This window comes from Salmo salar, chromosome ssa24 (assembly GCF_905237065.1).
Source record: "Salmo salar chromosome ssa24, Ssal_v3.1, whole genome shotgun sequence".
Lineage (NCBI taxonomy): Eukaryota > Metazoa > Chordata > Actinopteri > Salmoniformes > Salmonidae > Salmo > Salmo salar.
The window spans coordinates 17,940,559-17,967,180 of record NC_059465.1 but is presented as its reverse complement, the minus strand read 5'-3'; the positions used below and the strand labels follow the sequence as shown (position 1 = coordinate 17,967,180).

The following is a 26,622-nucleotide window of genomic DNA, read 5'->3' as shown; positions in this document are numbered from 1 at the left end:
CTCAAATTATGTCAATTAGCCTATCAGAAGCTTCTAAAGCCATGACATAATTTTCTGGAATTTCCCAAGCTGTTTTAAGGCACAGTCAACTTCTGACCCACTGGAATTGTGATACAGTGAATTATCAGTGAAATAATCTGTCTGTAAACAATTGTTGGAAAAATTACTTGTGTCATGCACAAAGTAGATGTCCTAACTGACTTGTCAAAACTATAGTTTATTAACAAGAAATTTGTGGAGTGGTAGAAAAACGAATTTAAATTACTCCAACCTAAGTATGTACATTTCCGACTTCAATTGTACATAGAAGTGTGCTTGTAAATCTAATTCAGAAGCATGGAATGAAAATATGAAGTTAGCTGAAAGGGAAACAAAGGCATAACCTCAAGACAGAGAACAAAGAAAGGAGACGGTGGGCCTATAATAATCAGATAAATGTGAAAGTGCTCCGTTTGCTCTGTTCCGGCCATTATTATGAGCCGTTCTCCCCTCAGCAGCCTCCTGTGGATAAAGCAGGCATGGTATTGGACAGACGTGACGGATCTCTGTTTAAAAACAAAGTCTACAGTTTGATTACAAACAAGGACAAAGAAATATTTGCATTTCCATTTTACAATCTACGGCACGTGAACTTCCGAGTCTACAGTTTGATTACAAACGAGGACAAATAAATATGAGATGACAAAAAGCAAGTGAATTAAGAGGGATTACTCATTGAAAAGCATTGAGCTCCTCTTACCTTCCTAGGGTAACAGTATGACATGTTAGGTAACAATTAAAAAAGGCATGGAAGTACCTGAAGGTGTTATTGGGCAAGCTTTGAAAGGCAAAAGAAGAGGATGTAATCAAACAGAGCAAGTGGGACAGAGCACAAGAAAGATATGCCACGTTGGCGAAGGGTAAATTGATGCAAGCATCCATGCTTAATTGCAGAACCGTTGGGAGTCTCCAATGCCATCTGACTAGAAATGTCAAATGATTCTTTTTTGCAGACTTGATTTGGATAGAAATGAAACAGTTTCTCACCTCTGCTTCATATCTTGCAACTGTTTATTGAGCTTGGACTGCTGAGTTTCCAGCTTAAAGAAAATAAACATTATGGGATTAAATTGCTTGGTTGGACAGGTGTAGTGATTCAATGTAGGCTATGGGTTACATTCTTAAAATAGTAGTGGCAGTTTGAGGGAACAGATCAGTAGTCCAGTGGTGGTACCTTCTGCTGGCCACTGGTCTCCTTCTTGCTGCTGCCAACCTCCTTAGTCAGCTTGTTGTTCTCCTCCTGTAAGGCCACCAGGGACTGGGACTTCACAGAGGCAACTTGCTTCAGCTCCTCACTAAACACACACAGACAATATTATAAAACACATAGCTACATGAGTACAAGAATATACAGACAACTGGTAAGGGGCTGAGAGAGGGAAATAGGTACAAGGAAAGGTATGAGGAAATCACTTTATACATCTGCTAGCTGCAAGGATTTGCATGCCAGATATCATTCACCTCACTGTCTACCTATCACCTGGCAGGACACAGGCACTTTCGCTTGTTCAACATCTTAAACAGCAAAACAATTGTAACTTTAATGTCGCATCATTATTCATGGCCAAGGGTTTAAGTAGAGAATTAATTCAAGGTATGAATGTTGATGTCAACTGCACCATAAGATATGTACACAGTAGTGAATAGTGATTAAGTGACACATTTTTATGAACATGGCACTGTGCCATAGTTCAGTAGAAACAATTCTCTCAGATATTTGGGCCTTCAGGTTGAGTATGAAGACAGAATGTCTGACTCTTAAAAGTCTGAAGACTTCAAAGCAAGGAGGACTACAAGCATGGAGCAAAGAAAGCAAGTTTGCATTACTTCTAAGTAAATCTATAAAAAAAATGAAATAAATGAAGACTCAGGTTTAAGAATGATCTTATTTTGAAAGAGTTGAATAAAAAAAATAATATATAAAATTCAAGGGCCCTTGGGATTGCCTGCATTGAGGTGGTCCCTGCGTCCAGGGTCAGTTACTGCGATAGGACTATACCTACCCCCCCCCCCCAATATACTCACATCTCCTGGCACAGGCTGCTGATTTTCTGGTTCTCTGAGCAGAGCTGGAGGTTGAGCTCCTCTTGGTATTTAGAATTCTGTTGCTTCAATGCATCCAGCTGGGAAATAACACACACAAAACATAAATCACTTCTAATGAATAGAATACATTGAAGCTTGTTATTGTTGGTCAATCAAAGAAGCACTACAGTCAAAGGCTCCTGTGTAGCAATTGAAGTGGGAGATTTCTAATTAATGCAAACTGGAATTATAATTACAGAATTAAGTTGGTTAAATGAGAAGGAATAGGCTACAATGATCAACCAACAGGTAGGCTGTTGTTTAATATGAATATTGTTGTAGACAAGGATGGGGAGCGCAGCAAAGTAGCCTCAATTAGCCTTGCAAGCTAATTGAGTCCTTAGTGAGGACATTTAACATTTAGCAGACGCTCTTATCCAGAGGATCATTTATGACAGTAACAGCTGACTAGACTGATGCAGTCAAGACTGACAATACCAGATGAGATGATAGATATCGCAGCAACAAGTTTGTCTAACTTGCGGAAGTCGGTTTGGCTACTTTCTCTCCCTCCGTGTCAGACACACACAGGAATGGTCATGTGATCTTGGTAAGTGTGAACATGTCAGCATCTGTGGCTGAATTTCTGTTTATGTGTAACACTGTATTATGTTGTGAAGACTAACTTGTGAAAGTGGTTTGCAACCATGACACCCCACACACCAAACTTCTGGTAAGTTAACACACAACACCCAGAAATGTCAAATTGGTTCAGTTGTTCAAAGAGGATTATTCAGTTCATTTTGTTTATTTGATTCCATGTTAACCCTAAGGAGCACCTTCCAGAGTCCTTAGTGAGGACCATTTATGACAGTGACAAATCATTCCATACCCACAAAATTTCAACCTTCTCAACATTCTCCATACCTTACTGAAAATACATGCTGTTCAACCACTACATTACACCCCATCTGAGGCATTGCATACTCCTTATCCCTGACTCACCTGACTGGTCATCTCCTGCTTGGCACTCCTGAACTCCTCCAGCAGAGACTGGGCCTCACTCTTCTCCTGCTCCAGACGGCCCTTCTCTTGTGTCAGCCGCTCCACGGCCTCAGCAGTCTTCCCTGAGGACTCTGCTGCCTAGGTAGTGAGGGAGAGGGGGGCATGTCAACCAGACGTATATGATGAAAAACCTGCAACTTACTTGGATTGGTGTTGGTTGACGTAAACAGCAAACCCCTATGTCCTGAGATTTATCATCATTTCATGGAGACTTATTTTACAAAGCCCAAATCAACTCAGAGGTATCACTATTTACATTTTCTCATATCGTGCAGAATTCATTTGCATGCATTGCATGTCAGTCATCCAAATCACTCCAAACTTGATTTTGAAGCTTTAGTGGGTTACGATGATTGTGTTTCCGAAATTACTATGCAATTGATGTAATCCTCAGGAATCATTGCAATACCCACATCTACTACTACAGTCAGGTAACAGGCAACTAGCTTTGACTACAGTGTTGGTGAAAGACCTAAAGGCTAAAATGAAAAATTAGGAGTAGAGAAAAAGAAAGTAATTACATCCTGTGACCTGAGAACAGATACTTGCAGTAATGTACTTTGGCCCTAACATATTGCTTGACATCTCAATTGGAGAACAGAGACCATGGTTGTGGACATGACTCTTAAAACCAAATTCTAAGGGAGATGAGATGTAACCATCTGCCTCAACCAAGGAACAGACCCTAACTTCTCAAACAACGTTCTAAGCCCACAGGAATATATTTCATATATAAACATTTTGCAGGAGACTAGAATAAAGATAGAGCAGTTAGTAAAGGAGATTAAACAAAAAGTGAGATAAATAGAAAAGGTGACCAGACTAGCATGCAGTGAGGGTGAAACATGACCACAGCCATTTCAACATGAGGGTTCGATACAGGATTTGTTAGTAGTGGAGTACCTCAAGCTGCTTGGAAAGAATGTTTTTGAGTTGAGCTTCAAGCTGGGTGACTTGCTGGGTGGCTTCGTCCCTCTCCTTGAGCAAGGCATCCTTCTCGACCTTCAGGACTTCCAGCTTGGTGCCAATTTCTTCCCGGGCCTTGGCAGACACAGATGCCTCCTCCACAGAGACTTTGTGCTGTCCCTCTAACCCTGCCTTCTCAGCACGTAGGGTCTGGGCATCTGCCTCAAGCTGTGTCTGGGCAGCTCGCAGCTTCTCCACTTCCTCCAGGAGCCTTGAGCGCTCCTCATCACCACTCTTTTGGCTGCTGTGGAGTGAGGAAAGGTTTTCCTCCAGCCTGGACTGTATAGCTAGGAGGTCTACCTTCTCCTTAGCCAGGGAGGAGCCCTCTTTGCCAAGCTCCTCCAGCTTGTTAAACAGGCACTCTTGGTCTTCAGCCAAGCCATCCTTTTCCTGGTCTCTCTGCTTCAGCTGTGCCTTCAAGTTCTCAACCTCCCTAGCCAAGGCTTTTCTCTCCTCTCCAATATCCTTAAGGCTGGCAGACAATTCATCAATGGCCTTGTCTCTAGTGACAGATTTCTGAGTGAGGTCCTGCACTTTGGCTTGCATCTGGGCATTCTCCTCAAGCAGACCATGTTGCTCACCTAACAATCCAGTGTGAGTCATCTTAAGTTGCTTTAAATCACAACACAAACTATTTTTCTCAGAGGCCATTGTGTCTCTTTCAACACAAACAGAGGCAATCTCTGCTTTCAGGATAGATTCAGTCTGCAGGAGGGAAGTATTTTTCTGTGTCAGAGTGGACATCTGACTCTGTAAGTCTTCTCTCTCTCTGGAGAGGTCATCCTTTGCAGAGGACAGTTTACTTCGTTCAGTGGCTTCAGTCTGCTGCTGCGATTCAAGAAGCCTTTTTTCCTTTGAAAGTGATTCTGTCTGACCCTTGAACTCCTGGACCTGCAGAAGCAGATCATCTTTGTCTTTCTGCAGGATCTGTAGGTTCTTATTAAGCTCTGCTTGCTGAGAGTGCAGGAGATCCCGCTCTTTTCTTAGGGTATCCCTCTGCTGGATGAGTTCCAAATGCACCTGCTCAGAGTTGCCTTTTAGTTTATGATGCTCTTCTGCAAGTTCAGTTTTGCTTTTTTCAAGGGCCTCCCTCTCAGAGCAACGCTTCTGCAGCTGTGCCTGTAGATCAGCCTTTTCTTTTTTCAAGGAAGCTCCCTCAACCTCCACCTTTTGGATCTTCTGTTTGGATTCCTCTAGCAAGGACGTAAGGTTGTAATTGGCTTGCTTCAGGTCATCAATGGCCTTGGAGGAGCTGTCCAGCTGGTCTTTCATACTGCGGATCTCACCTGCCATCTTGTCGCGCTCTTTTGTTAGAGTAGCCTTTTCAGAGATCTCCTTTGTGTGCTTTTCTTCAAGCTCTTCCTTTTCATGTACCAAACGGTCACTCTCCATCTTCTGCTGTTCCAGTGTTGATTCCATGGCCAGCTTCTCTTTCCGTACGGAGTGTAGCGCCTTCTCTGTTTCTTCATTCTGGAGACAAAGAGCTTCCTTCTCCTTGGCAAAAGAGGACAACACCTCTTTGACTTTCTCCTTAGAGGTAGCCGCTTCCTGTGTAGAAAGTCTGAGCTTCTCCTTAAACTCTTCTATCTCCTTGAGAAGTTCATCCTTCTCAGAACACACCTTTCGCTGGGTAGCAAGCAGGTCCTCTTTCTCCTGCATGAGGTGAAGCCTCTCGGAGTCTGTAACCTCACTGCTGGTCTTGGACTCGTCCAGCATCTTGGCCAGGCTCATTTTGGAAGCCTGGAGCTCGCTGTTGTCACGGACAGACTTCTCAAGATCCTTCTTGGTGATATTCAGCTGATTCTGAAGCTCCGTATTCATGGCTTGGAGAGCCTCTTTGTCAGATATAGCAGCATTAATTTGAGCAGACATCTCCTCTTTATCTCTGGCCAAGGTCTCCTTCTGGGCTTGCAATTGAGTGTTTTTCACACAGAGATCTACTTTTTCCAAGCTCAACGACTGACACCTTGTCTGCAACTCTGTATTCTTTGACTCAAGGGATTTCTTAGCATTTCTTGCTGCATCCCTCTCCAACACAAGGCTATCCATCTCAGAGATCAGCTTCTCCCTGCTTTGCTTGAGCTCCTCCTGGAGCCCATTCCTTTCCTCACAGGTCTTCTCATAGATTTCTGCTAGCTGATTCCTCTTAGTTTCCTGCTGCTGGATCTCCTGTTTGTACTTTAAGAGGACCTCCTGCTTCTCTGCATTTGTCTTTTGTAGCTCCTCAATTTGGGACTGATGCTCCATTTCAAATTGACTGAGGGATTCGTTTTTGGCCTGTGCCTCCTCAACAGCAACTCTGAGCTTCTCAATCTCTCTGGATAGTGAGGCCTTCTCTCCATCCAGCTGCTGATTTGTGGTCAAAAGTTCCTCCTGCTCTTTTGTAAGCGTGTCCCTCAGAGTCAGCAGTTCTTCAGTCTTAACCGAGAGCTCATTGTGACTAGCCTCCAAGGCAGAGAGCTTGGCCTGGAGTTCGAAGAGTTGCTTCTCAAGACATTCCTTATGAGCTCTGAGAACTGAACTTTCCTTAGACATGTGTTCCAGTGCTGAGATTTGCTTCTCCAGGTCTGTGGACAATCGCTCAACATGCTGCATGGAGGAGTCGAGCTCAGCAGAAAGAAACTGAGGGAATGAAGTTGAAAGAAAAAAGGGGCATATAAAGGGAAAAGTTACAAAATAAGTCAAGAAGTAATAAAATGCAACTGGAAAGGTTAAGCTGGTGCAAGCATAAAAAACAGTTGGGAGAAAATAAACAGTAGCTGACGCCACAATGAAAACAGAATACATTGAAAACAGGGGCACGCCAATGGAGTGCTTATGCATGCCTATGTATGTGTGTGTGTGTGTCTTGTAAGTGTGTCTAATGATAGCTTCAGGTTTTCAATCGGTGTGCAGTGTATTAGGCGAGGATGAGACTGTCTGCGTAATTGTGTACTTTCCATTTAGAAGAAGACTTTGACAAGTATATAACCCTTTTTTAAAAGGTGTTATAATTGGTGAGCGCAGACAGAAGCCGTACACTTTAACTCATCAAGACTGTCAGTATCAGTTTTTTTTTTTATCTCTAAGATGTGCCCCTGCTTTTTAAGTAGGCCCTAAAACCACACCACAACATAGCCACTCTGTCAATGGTCAAATGAAGATGGTGCATATAAGACGATCACCCTTGGCTGTTAATTCTACATAGTGCAATGGACTTGAATAAACACAGTGAACAAAAACAATAATATGAGCAGATAAAATGCTAACATGAATCTCATAGCCGTAGGAATAGGCTTAGTGAGTTTAAAAAAATATATATTTATGTTAGTGAAATCAAAGAATGAGGTCACTGTGATAAAATAATTATGGCATAACAGTCTGTGAACCCTTCCCCAAACGGACTTCAGGTACTTCTTACAGTACGTTAACTACCCACACAATAGAAGTATGGCTGGGCGATATATTTCATTAATTAGATTCATTTGAATGTATGTTTTTGCGCGATATTCCAAATGCCAGTATCGCAGAATCACATTTATTTGTGTATTTTTGTTTTTTATGAGCGTTTATGTCTGTTTGTTCTCATATTGTCTTTTTGGTCTTGTCTCATTCGCTCCTTCTGTGCTGTGCACCTTCCCATTTATACCAGAGATCTGCATATAATGACGAGATGCTCAAGTCTTTTCGCCCTAACAATGGGAGCCGTTGTCCCAAAGGCAGGAATGCAGGGCAAGCTTAGGTTCAAAATAAGTGCATTGAAACGCATTGGACTTATTTTGTATATATTTTTGCGAGAGTGAAACCTCTTGCTTCGCCGCTTTCTTCCAAGCCCCTCCTCCTACCACTCACAACAACAAATATGAGAGATCAGATCACTTCTTCCTCTCTGACAAACGGTTTCAACTCACTATTTGCATTTGAGGTTTGGTCCAACAGAACCGGTCACCAACACCAAAACACATTGAGACATTATTTTACTGTAATAGAGACGTTAACCTTTCGAACCATACACTGTTTGTCTCAACTCTTCAAATTCCGAGCAGAGCAGACACTACTAAAACGGATGTACCAATGAACATTCATTCTGGAAAATGAATGCTCAGGTTTGTCGCGCGCGCATTACGTTACCACGTATCGCTAGCAGCATTTAGTCAAATCAAGATTGTTATACTAGCTGTTTAGTCTGTGTTTTATAATGTGCAATAAGCATAAAACAATTATACAAGGAATTGGCAACTCCTTCTCATTCTGAGAAATAAGGTAGGCCACTTGATTTCAACATCTGAACAAAGTGGACAGGCTAGCATGCTGTTCAAACAGTTGGAGACAGACAGAAGGTTGTGTTCATAACAATTCAACTGTTTTGCCTTGTTAGCTGAATTCTGAGCTTGTGAAATTATACCTAGATCCAAGTTGGCTAAACTTCAAATATAAATACTAGCTGGCTACTCACTAGCACATGGGCTTGTGCTTGAGAGAATGTTTATGAGACCTGTGTTAATTAAGCAGTAAGGCCCGAGGAGGTGTGGTATATGGCCAATATACGTTGGTAACCAGTTTATAATAGCAATAAGGCACATCGGGGGGTGTGTGATATATGGCCAATATACCACAGCTAAGGGCTGTTCTTTGGCACAACGCAACGCGGAGTGCTAGGAAACAGCCTTTAGCCGTGGTATATTGGCCATATATCACACCCCCCCCGATGTGCCTTATTGCTATTATAAACTGGTTACCAACATAATTAGAGCAATGTTTTGTCACACCCATGGTATACGATCTGATATACCAAGACTTTCGGCCAATCAACATTCAGGGTTTGAACCACCCAGTTTAGAATTTGCTATAATGCCTGCTACATTATTAGTGAATATGCATTATGCATGGTTATGGTTAAATTTGTTACAAAATGGGCATTTTTATAGACAGACCTGAAATCCAGATCAGTGATTATTGCAACAACAAAAAAAGCAGGTACAACTATTTTGATCAAATCAATACATTATTAGTGGGTCTTATGGTTATGGAAGGCATATATTCAGCTTAGGTATAATTTCAAAAGCTCTGAATTCGTTAGATTATTGCTGACTGTCTTAAATGCAGTGTTTTTTACCTTTAATTGAACAACAAAGCTTATATGTCGTGAATCGCCGATAAATTTGAAAACAATTGAGATATGCGTTTTAGGTCATATCGCCCAGCCCTAATTAGAAGTGAGGTGGTCTAATTATTATCAAGTGCACATCCATCCTGACCATAGACCACTTAAGGTAGCACTTTTATTTACTTGGAAACTACATGGTAAAATGGTCAATTACACAATAATAACCATGTCATTTCTGTACCGTAAAATAAAGCGCTACCAACCTCTCATAGAAAGTGGATGGGAACATACTTGAAAAAAGTTCTCACAAAAAACGTCAGTCAACCTAAAGCAACATAACTACAAAGCAGTCAAAATTGTCATTAGGGTAGATTTTTGTACCAAAAGAGAGCTCCTCCTGAGAACTTAAAACATGGTGGTCCTGATAATGATATGGTGGGTGCTCACCTGGGCTTTCTCCTTGTAAGGCTGCAGCTCGGCCACCAGCCTCTCCAGCTCCTGGGCCTTCTCCCTGGAGACACTCAGCTCCTGCTTGGTCTGGTCAACCTGACCCTGCAGCTCCTTGAGCTGCTTGGCATGGTGCTCTGAGGCCTGAGACAGGGCTTTCTGCTGGGAGGTCTGCAGCTCCTTGAGCTGCTTGGCATGGTGCTCTGAGGCCTGAGACAGGGCTTTCTGCTGGGAGGTCTGCAGCTCCTTGGCCTGGGCCTCACCCTGGAGCAAACTCTTCTCCTACACACAACATAAAGAGGGCAAGAGTAGCTAACAACATCAATCATTTGCTGTTTAAAAGGGGGAAAGTGGTAGAGTGAGGTATTCAGTGTTTATGGTAGAGACAGTAAAAAGTATATTCCTGAGAAGAAAAATGTATGCTGTTTTACAACAAACATCTAGTCATCTACTTTATCCCGACCATCGACATCTCAAAGCCTTCACTGGGTTGTCACTCACCAGTTGTGTGATCTTCTCCTGCAGGTTGCTTAGCTGACCCTGATGCTCCTGCTCCTTCCGGGCCACTTCCTGTTGTTGTTGCTCCTCAGAATGTGCTCTCTGCTCCTTGTCCTCTGCAAGTTGAGTCTGTAAGTCTTCCAGCTTCCTAGGTAAGGGGGAGGAGGGGGAGAGGGGGTGACTCTCTGACCAAGTGAGACAGATGGCATTCAAACAAACCGGGGATTCATTGTAGGGGGCAGATTCAAATGTTTTTGGACAGAAAATGATGAACTGAAAACCAGGGTGATGGAAAGGTCAAACCTGCTTTAAGGATAATAATAACAACCCATGAAAACTACAGGATCATGGCAAGTTTAGTCAATAAATAAGTGATTATACACCGAGTATACCAAACATTAAGAACACCTTACTAATATTGAGTTGCACTACCCCACCCCCACACTGGAAACTGAAAAGCGTGAAAAACCCAGGAGCGTTGCAGTTCTTGACACAAACCATTGTGCATGACACCTACTACCATACCCTGTTCAAAGACACTTCAATATTTAATCTTGCCCATTCACCCTCTGAACAGAACACATATCAATCAATCAAATGTATTTATAAAGCCCTTCTTACATCAGCCGATGTCACAAAGTGCTGTACAGAATCCCAGCCTAAAACCCCAAACAGCAAGCAATGCAGATGTAGACACACAGTGGCTAGGAAAAACTCCCTAGAAAGGCAGGAACCTAGGAAGAAACCTAGAGAGGAACCAGGCTCTGAGGGGTGGCCAGTCCTCTTCTGGCTGTGCCAGGTGGAGATTATAACAGAACATGGTTAAGATGTTCAAACGTTCATAGATGACCAGCAGGGTCATACAATCAATTGTCTCAAGGCTTAAAAATCCTTCTTTAACCTGTCTCCTCCCCTTCATCTACACTGGTTGAAGTGGATTTAACAAGTGATATCAATAAGGGATCATAGCTTTCACCTGGATTCACCTGGTCAGTCTATGTCATGGAAAGAGCAGGTGTTCTTAATGTTTTGTATACTCAGTGCATGTTCGACGGTTTTGTGCATCGTTGTCACACGCTCATTAAATATTGTCACTAGCGGTTAACCTGATTGTCGACGGTGAAAGTAAGCCAATCTATTTGCATACGTTTGAGAACACCTTTGTTCGTGACATTTCATTTCATTGTGTACCTTTCTTTCTGAGTGAGGTCTTCATTCATTTTGGTAAGCTGTGCTGAACTGTCGCCTGATGACTTCATCATGTCTGAAATGTCACTTTGAAGCTTGGCCTTGTCGTTTACGACCTGATCAAGTTTCTCCTCTCCAGCCTTTAGCTTCCTCTCCAGCCCTGGGTCAGAGGAAAACATCATTCAGTCAGGGGTTACAAGCCTCAGTCCACATACACAATCACTAGTGATGGGGGGGTTACAGTTGCATATCGCAATATTATTTTGGACGATATTATATTGATACTTTGACTCCCAAGTATTGATCTGTAAAAAAAATGCATATGATGTGCTAGGTAGCGTTAGCTAGCATTAGTCAGCTGTACTAGCTTTTTCTCCATCTTCTTTTTAAATAGTGAGCCAATGTTTTCAGCACTTATTTCCATGACTGATCAAAACTCATTTTCTCATGCTCTCTCGTCTCTCTGCAGCAGAAATATAGTGAGCAATGTGTTTGGATCATCAAATTGCAATACAATCGCAGTATTGAATCGCAAGAATCGTGAGAATCTGCACTGTTGGTTAAGGGCTTGTAAGTAGCATTTCACAGTAAGGTCTACACTTGTTGTATTCGGCCCATGTGACAAATAAAGTTATTTAATTTGATTCGCAATACATATCGTATCGGCACCAAAGTATCGCAATAATATCGTATCGTGAGGTCCATTGCAATTCCCAGCCCTAACAAGCTAACATACTGTATCAGTGCATTTATATTTTCCAACGGGCCTATACATTTGGGTGAGGTTTTATTCTCGCCTCAGTAGCCTCGTATCACTGCCCCCCCCAAAAAATTAAAAATCTAGTGTTCAGCGAAATAACAATGTCAAATACAGGTAGCCTAGTTGAATAATTAACATCCAATCACATTAACCATTACTCTCTTGACCAAACATTTAGAAACGTGACAATTTGAAAAATAAGCCACGGGAGTTTTTTGAGCGACAATAAAGACGACTTACAAGCATAAAAGCAACAGATACCATTAATAAGAAGGGACTAGAAGCGTCTTATATGGTGAGCTACCGAGTGGCTAGGGCAGGCAAGCCCCAAACTATTGTGGAGGACTTAATTCTTCCTGCTGCCGTGGATATGGCTGGGTCAATGCTGGGGGAAAAGGCCCAAATAACTATACAGACAATGTCTTCATCAAACAACACTTTCACGCATTATTGACATGGCAGGAGATGTTTTGAAACAATTACTGCTTCGCATACAAGCCAGTGAATTCTATGCGTTACAGCTGGATGAGTCAACAGACGTGGCGGGCCTGGCACAGCTCCTGGTATATGTCCGTTACGTTTATGGGGTCAATTAAGGAAAACATCCTCTTCTGCAAACCACTGGAAACCAGGACAGCATGAGAGGATATTTTTAAAGTATTGGACAGCTTTTGTGACATCAAATGGAGTTTGGTGGTCAAGACGTGTTGGTATCTGTACTGATGGCGCAAAAGCCATGACTGGGAGACATAGTGAAGTGGTAATGCACGTGCAAGCAGTTGCTCCCGACGCCACTTGGGTAGACTGCAGCATCCACCGAGAGGCTCTTGCTGCCAAGGGAATGCCTGACAGCTTGAAAGACATTTTGGACACTACAGTGAAACATGGTTAACTCTGTTAAAGCAAGGCCCCTGAACTCTAGTGTATTTTCTGCACTATGTAATGATATGGGCAGCGACCATGTAACACTTTTACAACATACAGAAGTGTGCTGGTTATCAAGGGCCAAAGTATTGACACTTTTTTTTAAATTGAGAGACGAGCTTAAAGTCTTCTTTACTGACCATCATTTTCACTTGTCTGACTGATTGCATGATGACGACTTTCTCAAATAACTGGCCTATCTGGGTGATGTTTTTTCTCGCCTGAATGATCTGAATCTAGGATTACTGGGACTCTCCGCAACTATATTCAATGTGCGGGACAAAATTGAGGCTAAGATTAAGAAGTCGGAGCTCTTCTCTGTCTGCATTAACAAGGACAACAACACAGGTCTTTCCATCATTGTATGATTTTTTTTTGTGTTCAAATGAACTCAAGCTTACGGACAATGTCAAATGTGATATAGCGAAGCACCTGAGTGAGTTGGGTGCACAATTACTCAGGTACTTTCCTGAAACGGATGACACAAACAACTGGATTCATTATCCCTTTCATGACCTGCCTCCAGTCCACTTACTGATATCTGAACAATAGAGCCTCATTGAAATTGCAACAAGGGGTTCTGTGAGAATTACATTTTATCAGAAGCCACTGCCAGATTTCTGGATTGGGCTGCGCTCAGAGTATCCTGCCTTGGCAAATCGCGCTGTTAAAACACTGATGCCCTTTGCAACCACGTACCTATGTGATAGTGGATTCTCAGCCCTCACTAGCATGAAAACTAAAATGATTTAAGACAGACTCTCTCCAATACAACCCAACATTGCAAAGTTATGTGCATCCTTTCAAGCACACCCTTCTCATTAACCTGTGGTGAGTTATTCACAATTTTCGATGAACAAATAAAGTTTTATATGTAAGATGGTTAAATAAAGAGAAAAATTGTTGATGATTATTATTATATTATTATTTGTGCCCTGGTCCTATAAGAGCTCTTTGTCACTTCCCATGAGCCGGGTTGTGACAAAAACTCACACTCATTCTTATGTTTAATAAATGTATCGTATAGTGTGTGTGTGGCAGGCTTACAATAATGGCAGAAAACCTTTGAGAGTGCGCTGACCCTGGTGCTAGAGGGGGTACGCAGCTGGAGGTTGAACGTTTGAAGGGGTACGGGACTATAAAAAGTTTGGGAACCACTATCTACCAGAAACACTACAACAACAAAAGGGCAGGTTTGGAGACCCCTGGTGTAGGTCACACAACAATGTATGTAGGGAGAAGCTGTGTGTACTGTAAGTTAAGAAACACAGCGCTGGCCAATGTTCTAACCTGCAAGTTGGCTTCTAAGAGCCTCTGATTCGGTGGAGAGCGATGTGCACTGCTCTTCTTTTTCGCCAAGCTTCTGAAGCAACTCTGAAAGAGAGAATTAAGAGACTGACACTATTAGCTTGCATCATTCAAGCGCTTAGCACCATGCAGCACAAATACATGTACTAATCTACTGTGTACTGCCTGGCCCTGTGGACCAATATAATACATAATTTTTTATAAAAACCACATCATTCAATTAGCTTGAAGTCAACATTTTGTCTCTAGGAATATGATACGCCTTGCTGATAAAAACACGTAACCCAAGTCATAAGAAAACAAAGACTAACGTTACAGGAACAACATGGACCAGGACCAACAATATATTTACCTTGCATAGTTTGTGTTGACTTAGTCTGATCGTCTGTGCTTTCTGACAGTTTTTGTTTCTGAGGAAATAAAACTTTGATGAATACATCCGTGCATGCGTTAGTCAGAAAAGTATTCCATGACAATCCTCAAAATGGTTGCCAATTACTAATGTTATACACAAGTTTCATCATAAGTGTATAACTGAAAGTCTACCTATAGGCAGACACTTTGTATCATTCCCATGAAAACAAAAAGCTAGCATTTCAATACTATGCTCTTCCTTACCTGAGCTTACCTTAAGCCCTACAGTCCCATCAGTCATGCAAGGCCACCCACTCCTATTCCCTGGCTCCTCACCACCCCACATAAGCGCTAATACTCACCAGGTTGCCCAGCTCTTGCTCCAGAGAGCCCGTGTTCTGCTGCACAGAGGTCAGGCTCTGCTGCAAGGAGAGTATCTCCTGCTGCCTGCCCTCCAGCTCAGAGCTCAACTCACTGACCTACAGCCACAGGCCAGGGCGTGACACCATGGACATGGAGGACATTTTGGGGGGGGAATGAATGAGTGACATTATGAATATAAAGGACAAACTAAAAATGAATCTAATTAAAACAAAGTAATGACTTTGAAGGTAAGGGTAAATCATAACATGACATACCAGTTGTATTTATTTCATGCCTATATTTCTGGAAAACTCACATGGACGTAAAATAGAAACTGGATACGGTCATGGACAATGGGAGGATGGTATGGGTATGGACCTACCTTGTTGCCCTGTGAGCAAGCTTGTCTCTGGGCCTCCTCCAGCTGGGTCCTCAGACTCTGGAGCTCTTGGTTACCTTGGCCTGCCTGGGAGCGCAGAGCCTCCATAGCTGCCACCTGCTCCTGGACCTCCTTGGCCCTGTCCTGGGTCTGCTGGACTAGCTTGGCCTCCTGCTCCTCCAGTTCCTTTACCTTCAGCTCAGCAGTGTGCAGTTTGACTAGCACATCCTCCATCTCCACCAGGTGCTGCTCCTCAGCACTCTCCACACTGGACCGCAGGCTCTCCTCCAGGCGCTCCTTCTCCTCTGACATGACCAGCAGCTGTTTGTTGAGCTCCCCCGTCTCCCGTGCCCGGGCTGCAGCCTCTGCCTCACACCTGGCCCCAGCCTCTTCCAGTGCCTGCTTGTGCTCCACCTTCAGCCTCTCCAGGGCACTCTTGGTCTCCACCAGCTCTGTCACCTGGGAGCCAGCCCCTTTGCTGAAGGAAACCTTCATCTCCTCCATGGCCTGCTGGTGTGAGGTGATGGCAGATTCCAGCTTAGAGCTCCACAGCTCTATGACGTCTGCATTCTCCTTCTCGTTCTGGCTGACGCGCAGCTTCAACTGCTCGTTGTCAGTGGAAATCTTGGTGGATGACACTTGGAGCTGGGCCATTGCCTCACTGTGTGCCTTCTCCTCCGCTGCCAGCTTCTCCCTCATCCTGGCAAGCTCAACCCGTTGCTGGTCTTCCTGAGAAGCCAGCTGAGCCCTCAGAGAGCTCACCTCCTCCAGGAGAGGGGAGGTAGTGGAGTCAGAGCCCTCTGACTCTTGCTGGGCCTCCAGACGCAGCCGCAGGTCATCCACCTCCCTGGTCCTCAGCACCAGGTCCCTCTCCAGCTCCATTATGCGGGACTTCTCTGAAACCGTGGCCACCTATGGGACGGCACAACTCTGGCTCAAACAAAACTGTGTTCTTCAACTTTTGGAAACATTGTGATTGTACATGTACTGACAGGAAAAAACGTGTAGCTGTTGAATGCCCCTGCCATCAGACAGGTCTACGGGGAGGAATCTTTTTCAAAGAGGGTCCTATACAAACAGATGTCCACCATAGTTGCAGTAGTAGCGCAAAGCAAGTAAACAGTTACATAGGATGCCTACAGTTCAAATATTACACTGCTCTCTAGTGGATATAAAATGAAATCATATCATTCCTCACACGTGTATTGAACTACGCTCCCCAAGTGCTGCAGCATGCAGCATCTACTGGTTTTCATCCTTACCTTTTAATCAGGGGTCGATTTAGACCAGAATAAAACCAGATAGACTTTCTCGCCAACTAATGATATCAACCTATTAATTAAGTACCGGGGGAAAAGAAAACCAGTAGACTACGGCTGTTGAGAATGGCAGTTGAATACCCTTGCATTGGCTGACACCCCTGAGGGAAGCACAGAAGAATTGCTAAGGGATGGGAGTAGGAGAGAGACTTACAAGAGGCGGGGGATACTAGATGGGCAGGGCAATTGGGGCTTGTAGGATTGGGGGGGTGGGACAAAGGACCACTGGGAATAAGGGATGGTTGTATATAGGGGTGCTGTCTGGCTACCATGTGCTAACAGCAAAGTCGTTGAGACTGCTAACTGTGAGCAGCGGAACACATGGAGAAAGAGGCAAAAGAATCAGACGGCTTTGCCGTTCTCTGGCTAAAACCTAATCTAAAAAGAACAGAATTGTTGTATAGTTAAACTAAAAGTATAGTAAAAAAAATAACCCTGATGTTTTCAAGTGTTTTCAGTGACAGCAGTAAAGTGGTTAAGACTGCTGTACTGGTGACACACAGGAATGTGAATGGTTCATGTTTGACAAAATGGGAAGAAAATGAAAGCCTGCATAAGATGCTGCATATTATAAAGCAACTTTGACATTGGTTCTTGGAACAACAGATAAGGCCAATAGATAATATTAGTTGCTAGCAAGTAAAAAGATTATACAACTACACCATTCAATGTTTGCTCAGTGACATTCAAATGCAGCTACAGTGCCTTCAGAAAGTATTCATACCCCGACTTATTCCACTTTGTTGTTACAACCCAAATTGTTCTTTCACCCATCTACACACAATACCCCATAATGACAGTAAAAACATGTTTTTAGAATTTTTTCAAATGTATTGAAAATGAAATACAGAAATCACATTTACATAAGTATTCACACCCCTGAGTCAGCGATTAAAGCTGTTAGTCTTTCTGGGTAAGTCTAAGAGCTTTGCACACCTGGATTGTACAATATTTGCACATTATTCTTTAAAAAAATATTCTAGCTCTGTCAAGTTGATCATTGCTAGACAGCCATTTATAAGTCTAACCATAGATGTTTAAGCCGATTTCAGTCAAAACAGTAACTAGGCCGCTCAGGAACATTCAATGTCATCTTGGCAAGCAACTCCAGTGTATATTTGGCCTTGAGTTTAAGGTTATTGTCCTGCTGAAAGGTGAATTTGTCTCCCAGTGTCTGTTGGAAAGCAGACTGAACCAAGCTTTCCTCTAGGATTTTGCTTAGCTCTATTCTATTTATTTTTATCCCCCCAAAAAACTCCCTAGTCCTTGCCGATGACAAGCATACCCATAACATGATGCAGCCACCACCAAGCTTGAAAATATGAAGAGTAGTATTTGCCACATTTTTTAAAGTTTTATTTTAGTGCCTTATTGCAAACAGGATGCATATTTTTGAATTGTTTTATTCTGTACAGGCTTCCGTTTCACTTTATTATTTAGGTTAGTATTGTGGAATAACTCCAATGTTGTTGATTCATCCTCACTTCTCCCCCATCACAGCCATTAAAACTCTGCAACTTACAGATAATTGTATTTGTGGAGTTCAAATATGAGGTAGTCATTCAAAAATCACATTAAACACTATAATGGCACACAGAGTGAGTCCATGCAACTTTTGACTTATTATGAAAATGTGTTTACTCCTGAACTTATTTAGGCTAGCCATAACAAAGGGGATGAATACTTATTGACTCAAGAAATTTCAGCTTTTCATTTTTAATTCATTTGTAAAAACTTCTCAAAACATAATTCCACTTTGACATTATACAGTTATTGTGTGTAGGCCAGTGACCAAAAAAAATCTAAATTTAATCGATTTTAAATTCAGGCTGTAACAGAACAAGGTGTGAAAAAAGTCAAGGGGTGTGAATACTTTCTGAAGGCACTGTAAATATTGACTCCTACCGTTCCCAACCCTCTAAGGCAGAAAAGGTCAGAAAAACAGCATATGGAAGCCAGTGCTACAGGTATCTGGAGATCCTCTGTACCCCATCCCAAGATTTTCAACATTACCCTGGCCCCATCCCCACTCCACCCCTCTTTCTAAACGCAGAACTATGTAGAGCAAGATCCATTACCCTAGTGTCTTCTAACTCTCTCTGGAGTTTCTCAGCTTTGGTCTTTTCAAAGAGCAGGCTCTGTTCAAGCTCCTTAATGTGGGCATGCTCCAGTTTGGTCTGCGTCTGTTAGTAAAGAAGGGAGAGGAAGAGAACACAACCAGTGCCACTATCACATGCCAGCCCAACACAGAGAGGAAGAGGGAGGTGGGAAGATCTGCGGGTGGGTGGAGGAGGGTGTGGAGGGAGGTGGAGTGGGGATATGGAGGGGAAGGGTACCCCATGCCTAGCACAGGTGAGCATTGGGGATGTTGCTGAAGGAAGGTGATATGAGGATATGGGAGAAGGAGCAAGGGAAATGGGGAGATGTGTTATGCTTATGGGTATGCAGAGGAATACATGCAGAATGACCTGGTGAACCACGACAGGGACAGACTATGAAGGAATGCATAGAGTCATGTGTGAACTGAGTGAGTGAGCTGGCAAATGAGTGAAAATCTAAATGGACGAGACCCCCCCGCTTTACTCCATGACATGGAAGGCCTTCATGCACAGAAAAGGGACAGCAACTCTGCTCTCTTTTGTGATTTCTCCCATTTGTAAAGATCACTGATCAGTAGATCAATAAAGAAATACCAAAAAAACATGTACATTTATAAACAACTTAGAACAGACAAAATCAGTAAACACTGTAGAATATGGGGCAAAACATATAAAATGGACTAGTACTCTTATAATGTAGGCCCCACCCTCTGATAAACACCTCCCCCCTCCCAAAACGGATACATTAAGTTTAATATTAAGGTTAAAATGCCCCTAATAATTCAATGCTACCAAGTGCAGAACATTTACTTTGGATTTCAACAGATTGCAATGGGAAGGTCAGAGGTCAAGCCTGTGACTAGGCTGTGAGATGGTGGAGGGGAGCATCTCCAGTGGTTCCATGCTTAGCACTGGGCCAACATGACGGACAGGGGGAGGAGAGGAAACAGAAGCAGTAACATCACTGATTGAAGTAGGTAGAGGACAACATTAGTACACCATCAACTGTTGCCGAGTTGGTTTGGTTTAAGGGTTTTTTGTAAGTTTGTTTTTAAAAGCTGCATGCATGTGCTTAATACATTTGTTGCAGTAATTAGTACACAGACCGTTAGTACGCAAACAAAATAAGATAAAAAAAGGGGTTTTACTTCTAACCCTGTGGCACTCATTTTTAAAGATAACGTTTGTAGTGGAATGCCTTCAGGGTAATTGGGATGGTCCCGATTGTAGTGGCACTGTGGGATAGATAATGACAAATCATGTTCATGTTAACAGCCACCCTGAGCCCACTTGCTTCCGAGTCTCTGCTCCGTAACCAAAGATATGGGTTGCCAAGGGAGAGGCAGAAATAGTTTGTTGTTTTCCCCCAAAATTGCCCACCTTTCCTCATTCCCATCAAATAGAACTAGAGATATGTGTTGGGGAACAACACTGTGCTAACCTTAGTCTGATGTACCACTGGTATTTTCTAATTTCTTACATAGTCATGAAATGAGAAAGACCTCCAGATTTGTGCAGATCGGCCTGAGAAAGGCACTGCGCAAATTTGGAATAGTAGTTTGGGGGCGTTATTTGTAGATCAGCGAGTCTGCGCAGTGCCATGCTCAGGCTGACCCTCTACAATGCGCAGTAGCATGACTTCATGGATACTAGAAGAGCATGAGAGCCAGGCTCAGTCAGATCTGATTCTGACACAACCCTGCTCCATGTGGGAATGGATGACCTTGCTGTCACTTGTGAGTGCCATCAGCACCATAGAGAGAATGAGATTTCAGTCAGAGTCTCATTTTACAGGGCATATGAGATGGCTGTGGGCAGTGGGCAGGACGGATCTCTGGTCTACGTAGACAGACAGGAGAGAATATGTAATGCTCAGTCCTTGGCATACTAGACTAAGGAGATGTCACTGATCACTACCCTGCCAACTTAGAATCCCAAGCCGGAGGCCAAACTGTTGACCTAATGCATACAGAGTATCTAAATAGTGACCTTCGGTAAGATATATTAATTCCTTACGTTAGAAACTATAAGGCACATTCTGCACCACTCTAACCTCAGGGATCGGGAGCAGGGATGTTGCAGAGTGACTTAATTCCAGAGAGGAAATCCAGTCTGCATTGTCATCAAAACGCTTTACCTCGAAATGTCCCAATTTGACAAGACAGGAAGTTTCAACGGCAGTCCTGATGAGCGTTGGTGTACTTCTGATACACCTCAGCATCAAAGTGATTCATTCCAGTCGCTTAGGGGCAGATTTCGACTCGAGATAGGGGCATGTGAATCAAAGATTCTACTCTGTGCATACAAAGGAAAGCCGTATACATATTTCTGGAGTGTGTGTAGAACAGTGTGTGTTTACCTCCAGATCGCCTTTGGTAATGCAAGCTTCCTCCACGCGAAACTGAAGGTCCTCCACCTTTCTATCACACAGAGGACACTTCATATTATAGTTCAGAAACATTGAACACAAGAGGTCTGAAAAGGAATCATGGGTCAAGAGGTCTGAAAAAGGGTTTCAAATCTGAACATGGAATCAAATTCTAGGTTCTAAATTCAACACTCCACTGTGGAGATTGGATACGCATACTTCATCTGCCCCCCCCATTTTCCTTTTGTGATACTGTGCTGATAATCTTCGAAACACATATTTCCACCATCAGAACATAGTTATACCCATAGTAAGACCCCATGCCCCCAGGTCTCTTGTCACCCCACACCCCTCTGAAGCCTCACCTCTTCTCCTCCTCCAGCTGATTGAGCAGCTCAACCTTCTCCTTGTCAGCAGCCTCCACCAGGGTGCGTAACTGGTCCATCTTGGCCTCCATCTTCACATGATACACATGAATATGCATTCATTAAACAGGTCATGAATATAGGTCCTGAGACACCCAAGAAAAAACTATATTATTATTATCAAGGCAGCTATCATAAGGTGAATCCACCAATTTGTAAGTCGCTCTGGATAAGAGCGTCTGCTAAATGACTTAAATGTAAAACACAATCCTGTTTTTTATTTTACAGTGTTGAGCATTGACAGCAGATGGCAGTGCAGAGGTTTATGTGATATGAGTGTTTGATTGAGGTACAGCACTAAGGTGTTTTCATGGCGCCAGGTTTGTCATTGTCATGCATGACATAATACACTTTCGCTAATGAGAGTTCCAACACTGGAACGTCCTGGATCTCATCTGTGGGGAATGTGTGTGTAAATAATCCTGAGGGCGAACCTTGTATGCTGTGTGTGTGTGTGTGTGTGTGTGTGTGTGTGTGTGTGTGTACATCATGACAGGGGACGTATGTGTGTGTGTATGCATAAGCCATAAGGGGGAGTGTGTATTGACCTGTTCCTGGTCATCTCTCAGCAGGGTCAGTTCCTGCTCCACCTCGCCCACATGGGTGGTTGCCTTGGCCACCTCTGCCCTCTCCATGTCCCGCTCCGCCATCAGCTGCTCGATGTGCTGCTGCTTCTCCTTCAGCACCTCCTGAACTGCTGTGGTGCCAGAGATCTTCCTTGAGTACCGTGATGACGTTTCTGTCAGCTGTGGTAGGGGCCCGGAGAAGAGTGTTTAAGACTGGTGAATTGGGGGATGGAGTTCTTCCAGACAAGACCCAATTAAAGAACAGACATCTTGTTTACACTGCAGGTGTGTACGTGTGTGCACTTATGTGTGTGCGTCTTTGAGTGTGCACGTGTTTCTCACCAGGCCTGTGCGACTGGGCTTGGCGCTGACAGAGGAGGTCACAGAGCTCATGGAGCTGATGGAGGAGGTGCTGGGGCTGCGCTTCAGGCCTGAGGGCGTGGCCACCACCTTCCGCACCGTGGTCTTTGCCTTGGCCGGCGTGGTGGAGGGGAAGCCGATGCGCGTGACCTTGTGGACCGGGGCAAACAGGCCATACTTGGGTTGGCACTGAAAGTATCTGGGGAAACACAAATGAAGGGCATAAGACAAATAAAACATGTCAGTGCCAACTTTTTTTCTCTACAATATATGAATAACACCCATGAGACTTGGCTGTTCTTAACTCTCTTTTATACAAATTGGTTACCAGGGAGTGGCATCTTTCTCAAGCCTGTGTGATAATCCTCTCTGGTCTGATTACCTGGTTCCTGCCACTGCCCCATCGTTCTTTCCCAGGGGCTCATCCAGTTCCACACCACACCACTCTCCCTTGGCAAAGTCCGTTTCACCAAGAAAGCGAACCACACCAGCTTTTGTGCCACCAACCTGCAGAGACAGTACAAAGAAAGAGTTTAGAAAAGCCTAATAAAAATAATACCAATAATAATTTAACTTATAGAGCACTTTTCATTACAGAAAGAATATCCACGCGCCTAGAGGGTAACTAGCTTGGCTTGCAATAAAACCACTAAGGTTTATAATCAGCATTTACTTTTCCAATTCTCTAAAGGGAGAAGTGAGAAAAGCACCCTCCCTTCAAGTGAATATTGCGAATATTTGATCTTGTATCTCCACAGACAGTTTGTTTTAGTTTGCTACTATATATGGTATTTTTGTGGACAGTCCCTGTCACATTTCCTCTGAGCATCAGTGACACACTTCCTCTCAACACAACGTGTTACACAGCCTGAAGCTGACTATGAGAGAAAGAGAGAGGGGCCTTGGCCAACACTCAGGAAGGAAGGTGCTCATAAGACAGAGCTTGGCTGTGAACCGAGTGACTATACACAGACACTGAGCTCACCGAGGCCTGTTAGAACGTACGTTCTCATTGGTCAGTGAGAAGTTGGGAGTGAGGTGGGTGGAGACTTTGTTCTGCAGACACATTCCTGAGTGATTACCATGGTGAAAGGGGTCAGTCATGTGACTCTGAGACCAGCCTGTATTTACGGCAAAGTCGCCACACAAGGGGCAAGAGCAGGGGGTGGAGCCAGGGCTTGCCCAGGGGAGAGGGGGAACATTTGAGACCAACTTGCAAAGATGAACTAGCGAGCAGTTGCAGAAAAATAAACATTCACACCTATTAACCGAACGGAATGAACCAGGCTTCAGGATAAAAGCTGCCTGATCCAAAATAACCGCTGCTTTCAAAGTGTTAATGAACTAAGCCATACCAAAACACGGTCTCCATTCTTCAGCTCCCTCTCTCCCTTCTTGACCGAGCCGGTGTCTGAGAGGTTGGAGATAGACTCGCTGTTTGTGCGTGCCAGGTTGGAGGCTGGAGTGGCGGGCATTGCAGTTGAGGCCTTCTTGACAGAGGGGGTGTGAGAGGCCAGGCTGGCGGTGGAGGGGGTGGGTGACCCAGCCCGGGATGGAGGTGCTGTCTGAGTCCCGTTGGCCTCGCCCTCTGTGTAGGACAGCTTGGAGGGGCGAGTGAATATCCCCTTCAAGGGCTCACACTGGAAGTACCGCACCCCTGCCACCGAGCCATCGTTCTTCCCAATGGGCTCATCCAACACAATGCCAGCCCACTGTCCTGGTGCAAACTGAGCATCCCCCAGGAACTGCACCACGCCAGGTTTGTTCCCATTCACCCACACCCGCTCCCCGACCTGGAAGTTCTCCCCGCCATCTTGCGTTCCCACTGCACCGCCACCTGGAGTGGACTTGTCGGCTGCGACTACTTTGGATCCGGCTGCAGGGAAACGGGTGGAAAACATCCAATTACTGCCAGTGAGCCAACTTCACTGAGCTAACAGATCTAACATGAAGGAGTTAGCTCACAGAACATGACACATTTACCTTGTTATTCAATACTTCCAAACTCTTACCCCATAGTGCCATATGTTACGTACCATCAACAATTACTGTTGCCTGATATTCTATATACAAATAAACTTGGTCAAATGTTAACAGCTGACCAATGTACAAATAATTGTTTATTGGATGACATCATGAGGTCAAACTTCACAGTCACATTTTCACATGACCTCTGTCAACACTTTGAAACAAAATAGCAGCACATTTCACACAGCAAGATAAAGAGCGCTGTGTCTAAAGCTTCTAGTGGACACAATTCACCCAATTTCTCCTACTAAAAAATATAGGTAATCCACCATTCAGCAGATCCAGACTGATGAAGCCGTAAAGCCCCTTTTATTGCAACCGTAAGCCGATTGATGACATCCAAGCCAGGGGTTAAGTGCTGTAGCTCCCACAGCCTGGAATGAGAAGCAGCCAGGCCATGTGAACTGCTGGTGCTGAGGAGGAGCTCTTACCAGTGGAAGGGGAGGTCTTGGTGGCTGGCGCCCCCGTCGGCCTGCCTATCTTGCTGGGTGCTTTGAGCCCGCTGGGCTTGGCTTGGCTCATGTTTCCTCTCTGTGTGCTGTGAAATCCACAGGGCCTTTCTGTCTGTCAGTGGGCGCCGGCTGACCCCAAACCATCGACGTAGTTGTGCTCAGCCTCTAAGATGACAATGCCCTCTGAGTAGCAGCACCAAAATAAATGAACCAGAAATAAAAGACAGGAAAAAGGGGTGAGGGAGGGAAAAAAAGGACCCTGTTAAGAGAAAGGAGATATATTAGTGCAACAAACAACTTTGTACAGTATGCACTTTTTAAATATTAGCCTATTTACTTTGCATAATAGACTACTAATGATAATAAACCAGCATAATAAACCACATTAAAGGAAATGGGATTTTCAACAACCATAGGCTACTTCAATTAAATGGAAAGCCAGGAGGGAGTGTTGTTCCACTGGTCCATTTTTTACTTTGTGGAAATGACTTTTCAAAACACTGGCTTCTTACATTGATTTGTTCATTTGGTTCAACTTCAGCATCATGGGTGGCACTGCCAAGGCTTATTGTTTACTATGGATTAATGGTGAGAATAGATGGGCTGAATGGTCTGTCCTCGACATTCAAATGATCTTATGTCAATGTAGGCAGTCTGTTATCGCAACAAGCAGAATCTCTCCCCCCGTCACAGTGAGCTCTAAACTAAAAATACTCAGTCACAAGCCAGGCCACATACAAGTGTCTCTGTGTCTGTATTTGTCACCACCATACGAAAACAAGTTCTCTCGCTTTCCCTTTCACTCTCTCACACATGCAAAGTCGATCAGTCTTCTGTATCAACGACCCCAGTACCATTCATTTGCACTCATATTCGATGTTTTGTTGTTGTTGTGAAAGACAAACAGTGTGAGGCACCTGACCAGAGCATAAATCTTTCAACACCAGACATAAAGACCCCAAGGCCCCTACTTGTCAGCCAGAGTACACTTCTTTTTGCTCAATAACATGTTGTTCCATCCTCACGCAGTTCTTAAAAATGGGCCCATTACATTAATTTAAAGCACAATGACATCTTTCTAAATTCCTCACATTCCCACCACTAGTGCTCTGCTGTGTTAATGTGTGTTTGCCAGGGTTTACCAACCAATCAGGCCTAGCCTACAGCTCTGTCCTCATCAAGCACAACTCGTGAGTCTTGGGCCCTCCCTCTTCACCATAAACTGTAGAGTTCGTGTGAAGAGGGAGGGATTAGTGCATAAACAGAAAGGAGTAGGGTGTTTAGCAGACTTCTACAGGACAGACTACTTTAGCTAATAGCTAAAGATGCTACAAGGGTCTAGCCTACCCGTTACTACCAGACTGACAATGAAAGAGTGACCTTGCCAAAATCTGGAAATGTTTGTGTTGTCTTTTAAAGATCTCTCAGTAAGGATAGATAACACTACAATTAGGATACCTATTAATATGTGACAAATAGCATTAATAATGTAGTAACTGATTATTTTTTTATTTCACCTTTATTTAACCAGGTAGGCTAGTTGAGAACAAGTTCTCATTTGCAACAAAGAAAACAAAAAGTCTATATACAGAGTGCAAATGAG

The 26,622-nt window shown here is 43.7% G+C and overlaps 1 protein-coding gene across 10 annotated transcripts in view; it reads right to left on the bottom strand.

Annotated features, from left to right (window-relative positions):
- LOC106585282 (CAP-Gly domain-containing linker protein 1) overlaps positions 1 to 26,622 on the bottom strand; it is a 49,844-nt gene that overhangs the window by 8,458 nt on the left and 14,764 nt on the right. For 5 of the 10 annotated variants that reach the window (XM_014171341.2, XM_014171342.2, XM_045706857.1 and 2 more), the window contains 20 exons: positions 24,999 to 25,278; positions 23,895 to 24,415; positions 22,922 to 23,046; positions 22,522 to 22,738; positions 22,162 to 22,359; positions 21,554 to 21,645; positions 21,180 to 21,240; positions 18,800 to 18,904; positions 15,406 to 16,314; positions 15,023 to 15,139; positions 14,659 to 14,716; positions 14,289 to 14,372; positions 11,318 to 11,474; positions 10,130 to 10,274; positions 9,629 to 9,910; positions 4,033 to 6,717; positions 3,070 to 3,207; positions 2,065 to 2,162; positions 1,214 to 1,334; positions 1,027 to 1,079 (listed from right to left, as the gene is read on the bottom strand). In XM_014171341.2, coding sequence (XP_014026816.1) covers positions 1,027 to 1,079; positions 1,214 to 1,334; positions 2,065 to 2,162; positions 3,070 to 3,207; positions 4,033 to 6,717; positions 9,629 to 9,910; positions 10,130 to 10,274; positions 11,318 to 11,474; positions 14,289 to 14,372; positions 14,659 to 14,716; positions 15,023 to 15,139; positions 15,406 to 16,314; positions 18,800 to 18,904; positions 21,180 to 21,240; positions 21,554 to 21,645; positions 22,162 to 22,359; positions 22,522 to 22,738; positions 22,922 to 23,046; positions 23,895 to 24,415; positions 24,999 to 25,089 — 6,257 coding nt within the window. In that variant the 5' untranslated portion in view covers positions 25,090 to 25,278. Of the gene's footprint in view, positions 1 to 201; positions 502 to 796; positions 818 to 1,026; positions 1,080 to 1,213; positions 1,335 to 2,064; positions 2,163 to 3,069; positions 3,208 to 4,032; positions 6,718 to 9,628; positions 9,911 to 10,129; positions 10,275 to 11,317; positions 11,475 to 14,288; positions 14,373 to 14,658; positions 14,717 to 15,022; positions 15,140 to 15,405; positions 16,315 to 18,799; positions 18,905 to 21,179; positions 21,241 to 21,553; positions 21,646 to 22,161; positions 22,360 to 22,521; positions 22,739 to 22,921; positions 23,047 to 23,894; positions 24,416 to 24,998; positions 25,279 to 26,622 lie in introns of those variants that run through there. The other 5 variants (XM_014171348.2, XM_014171349.2, XM_045706859.1 and 2 more) reach the window with 5 other exon arrangements.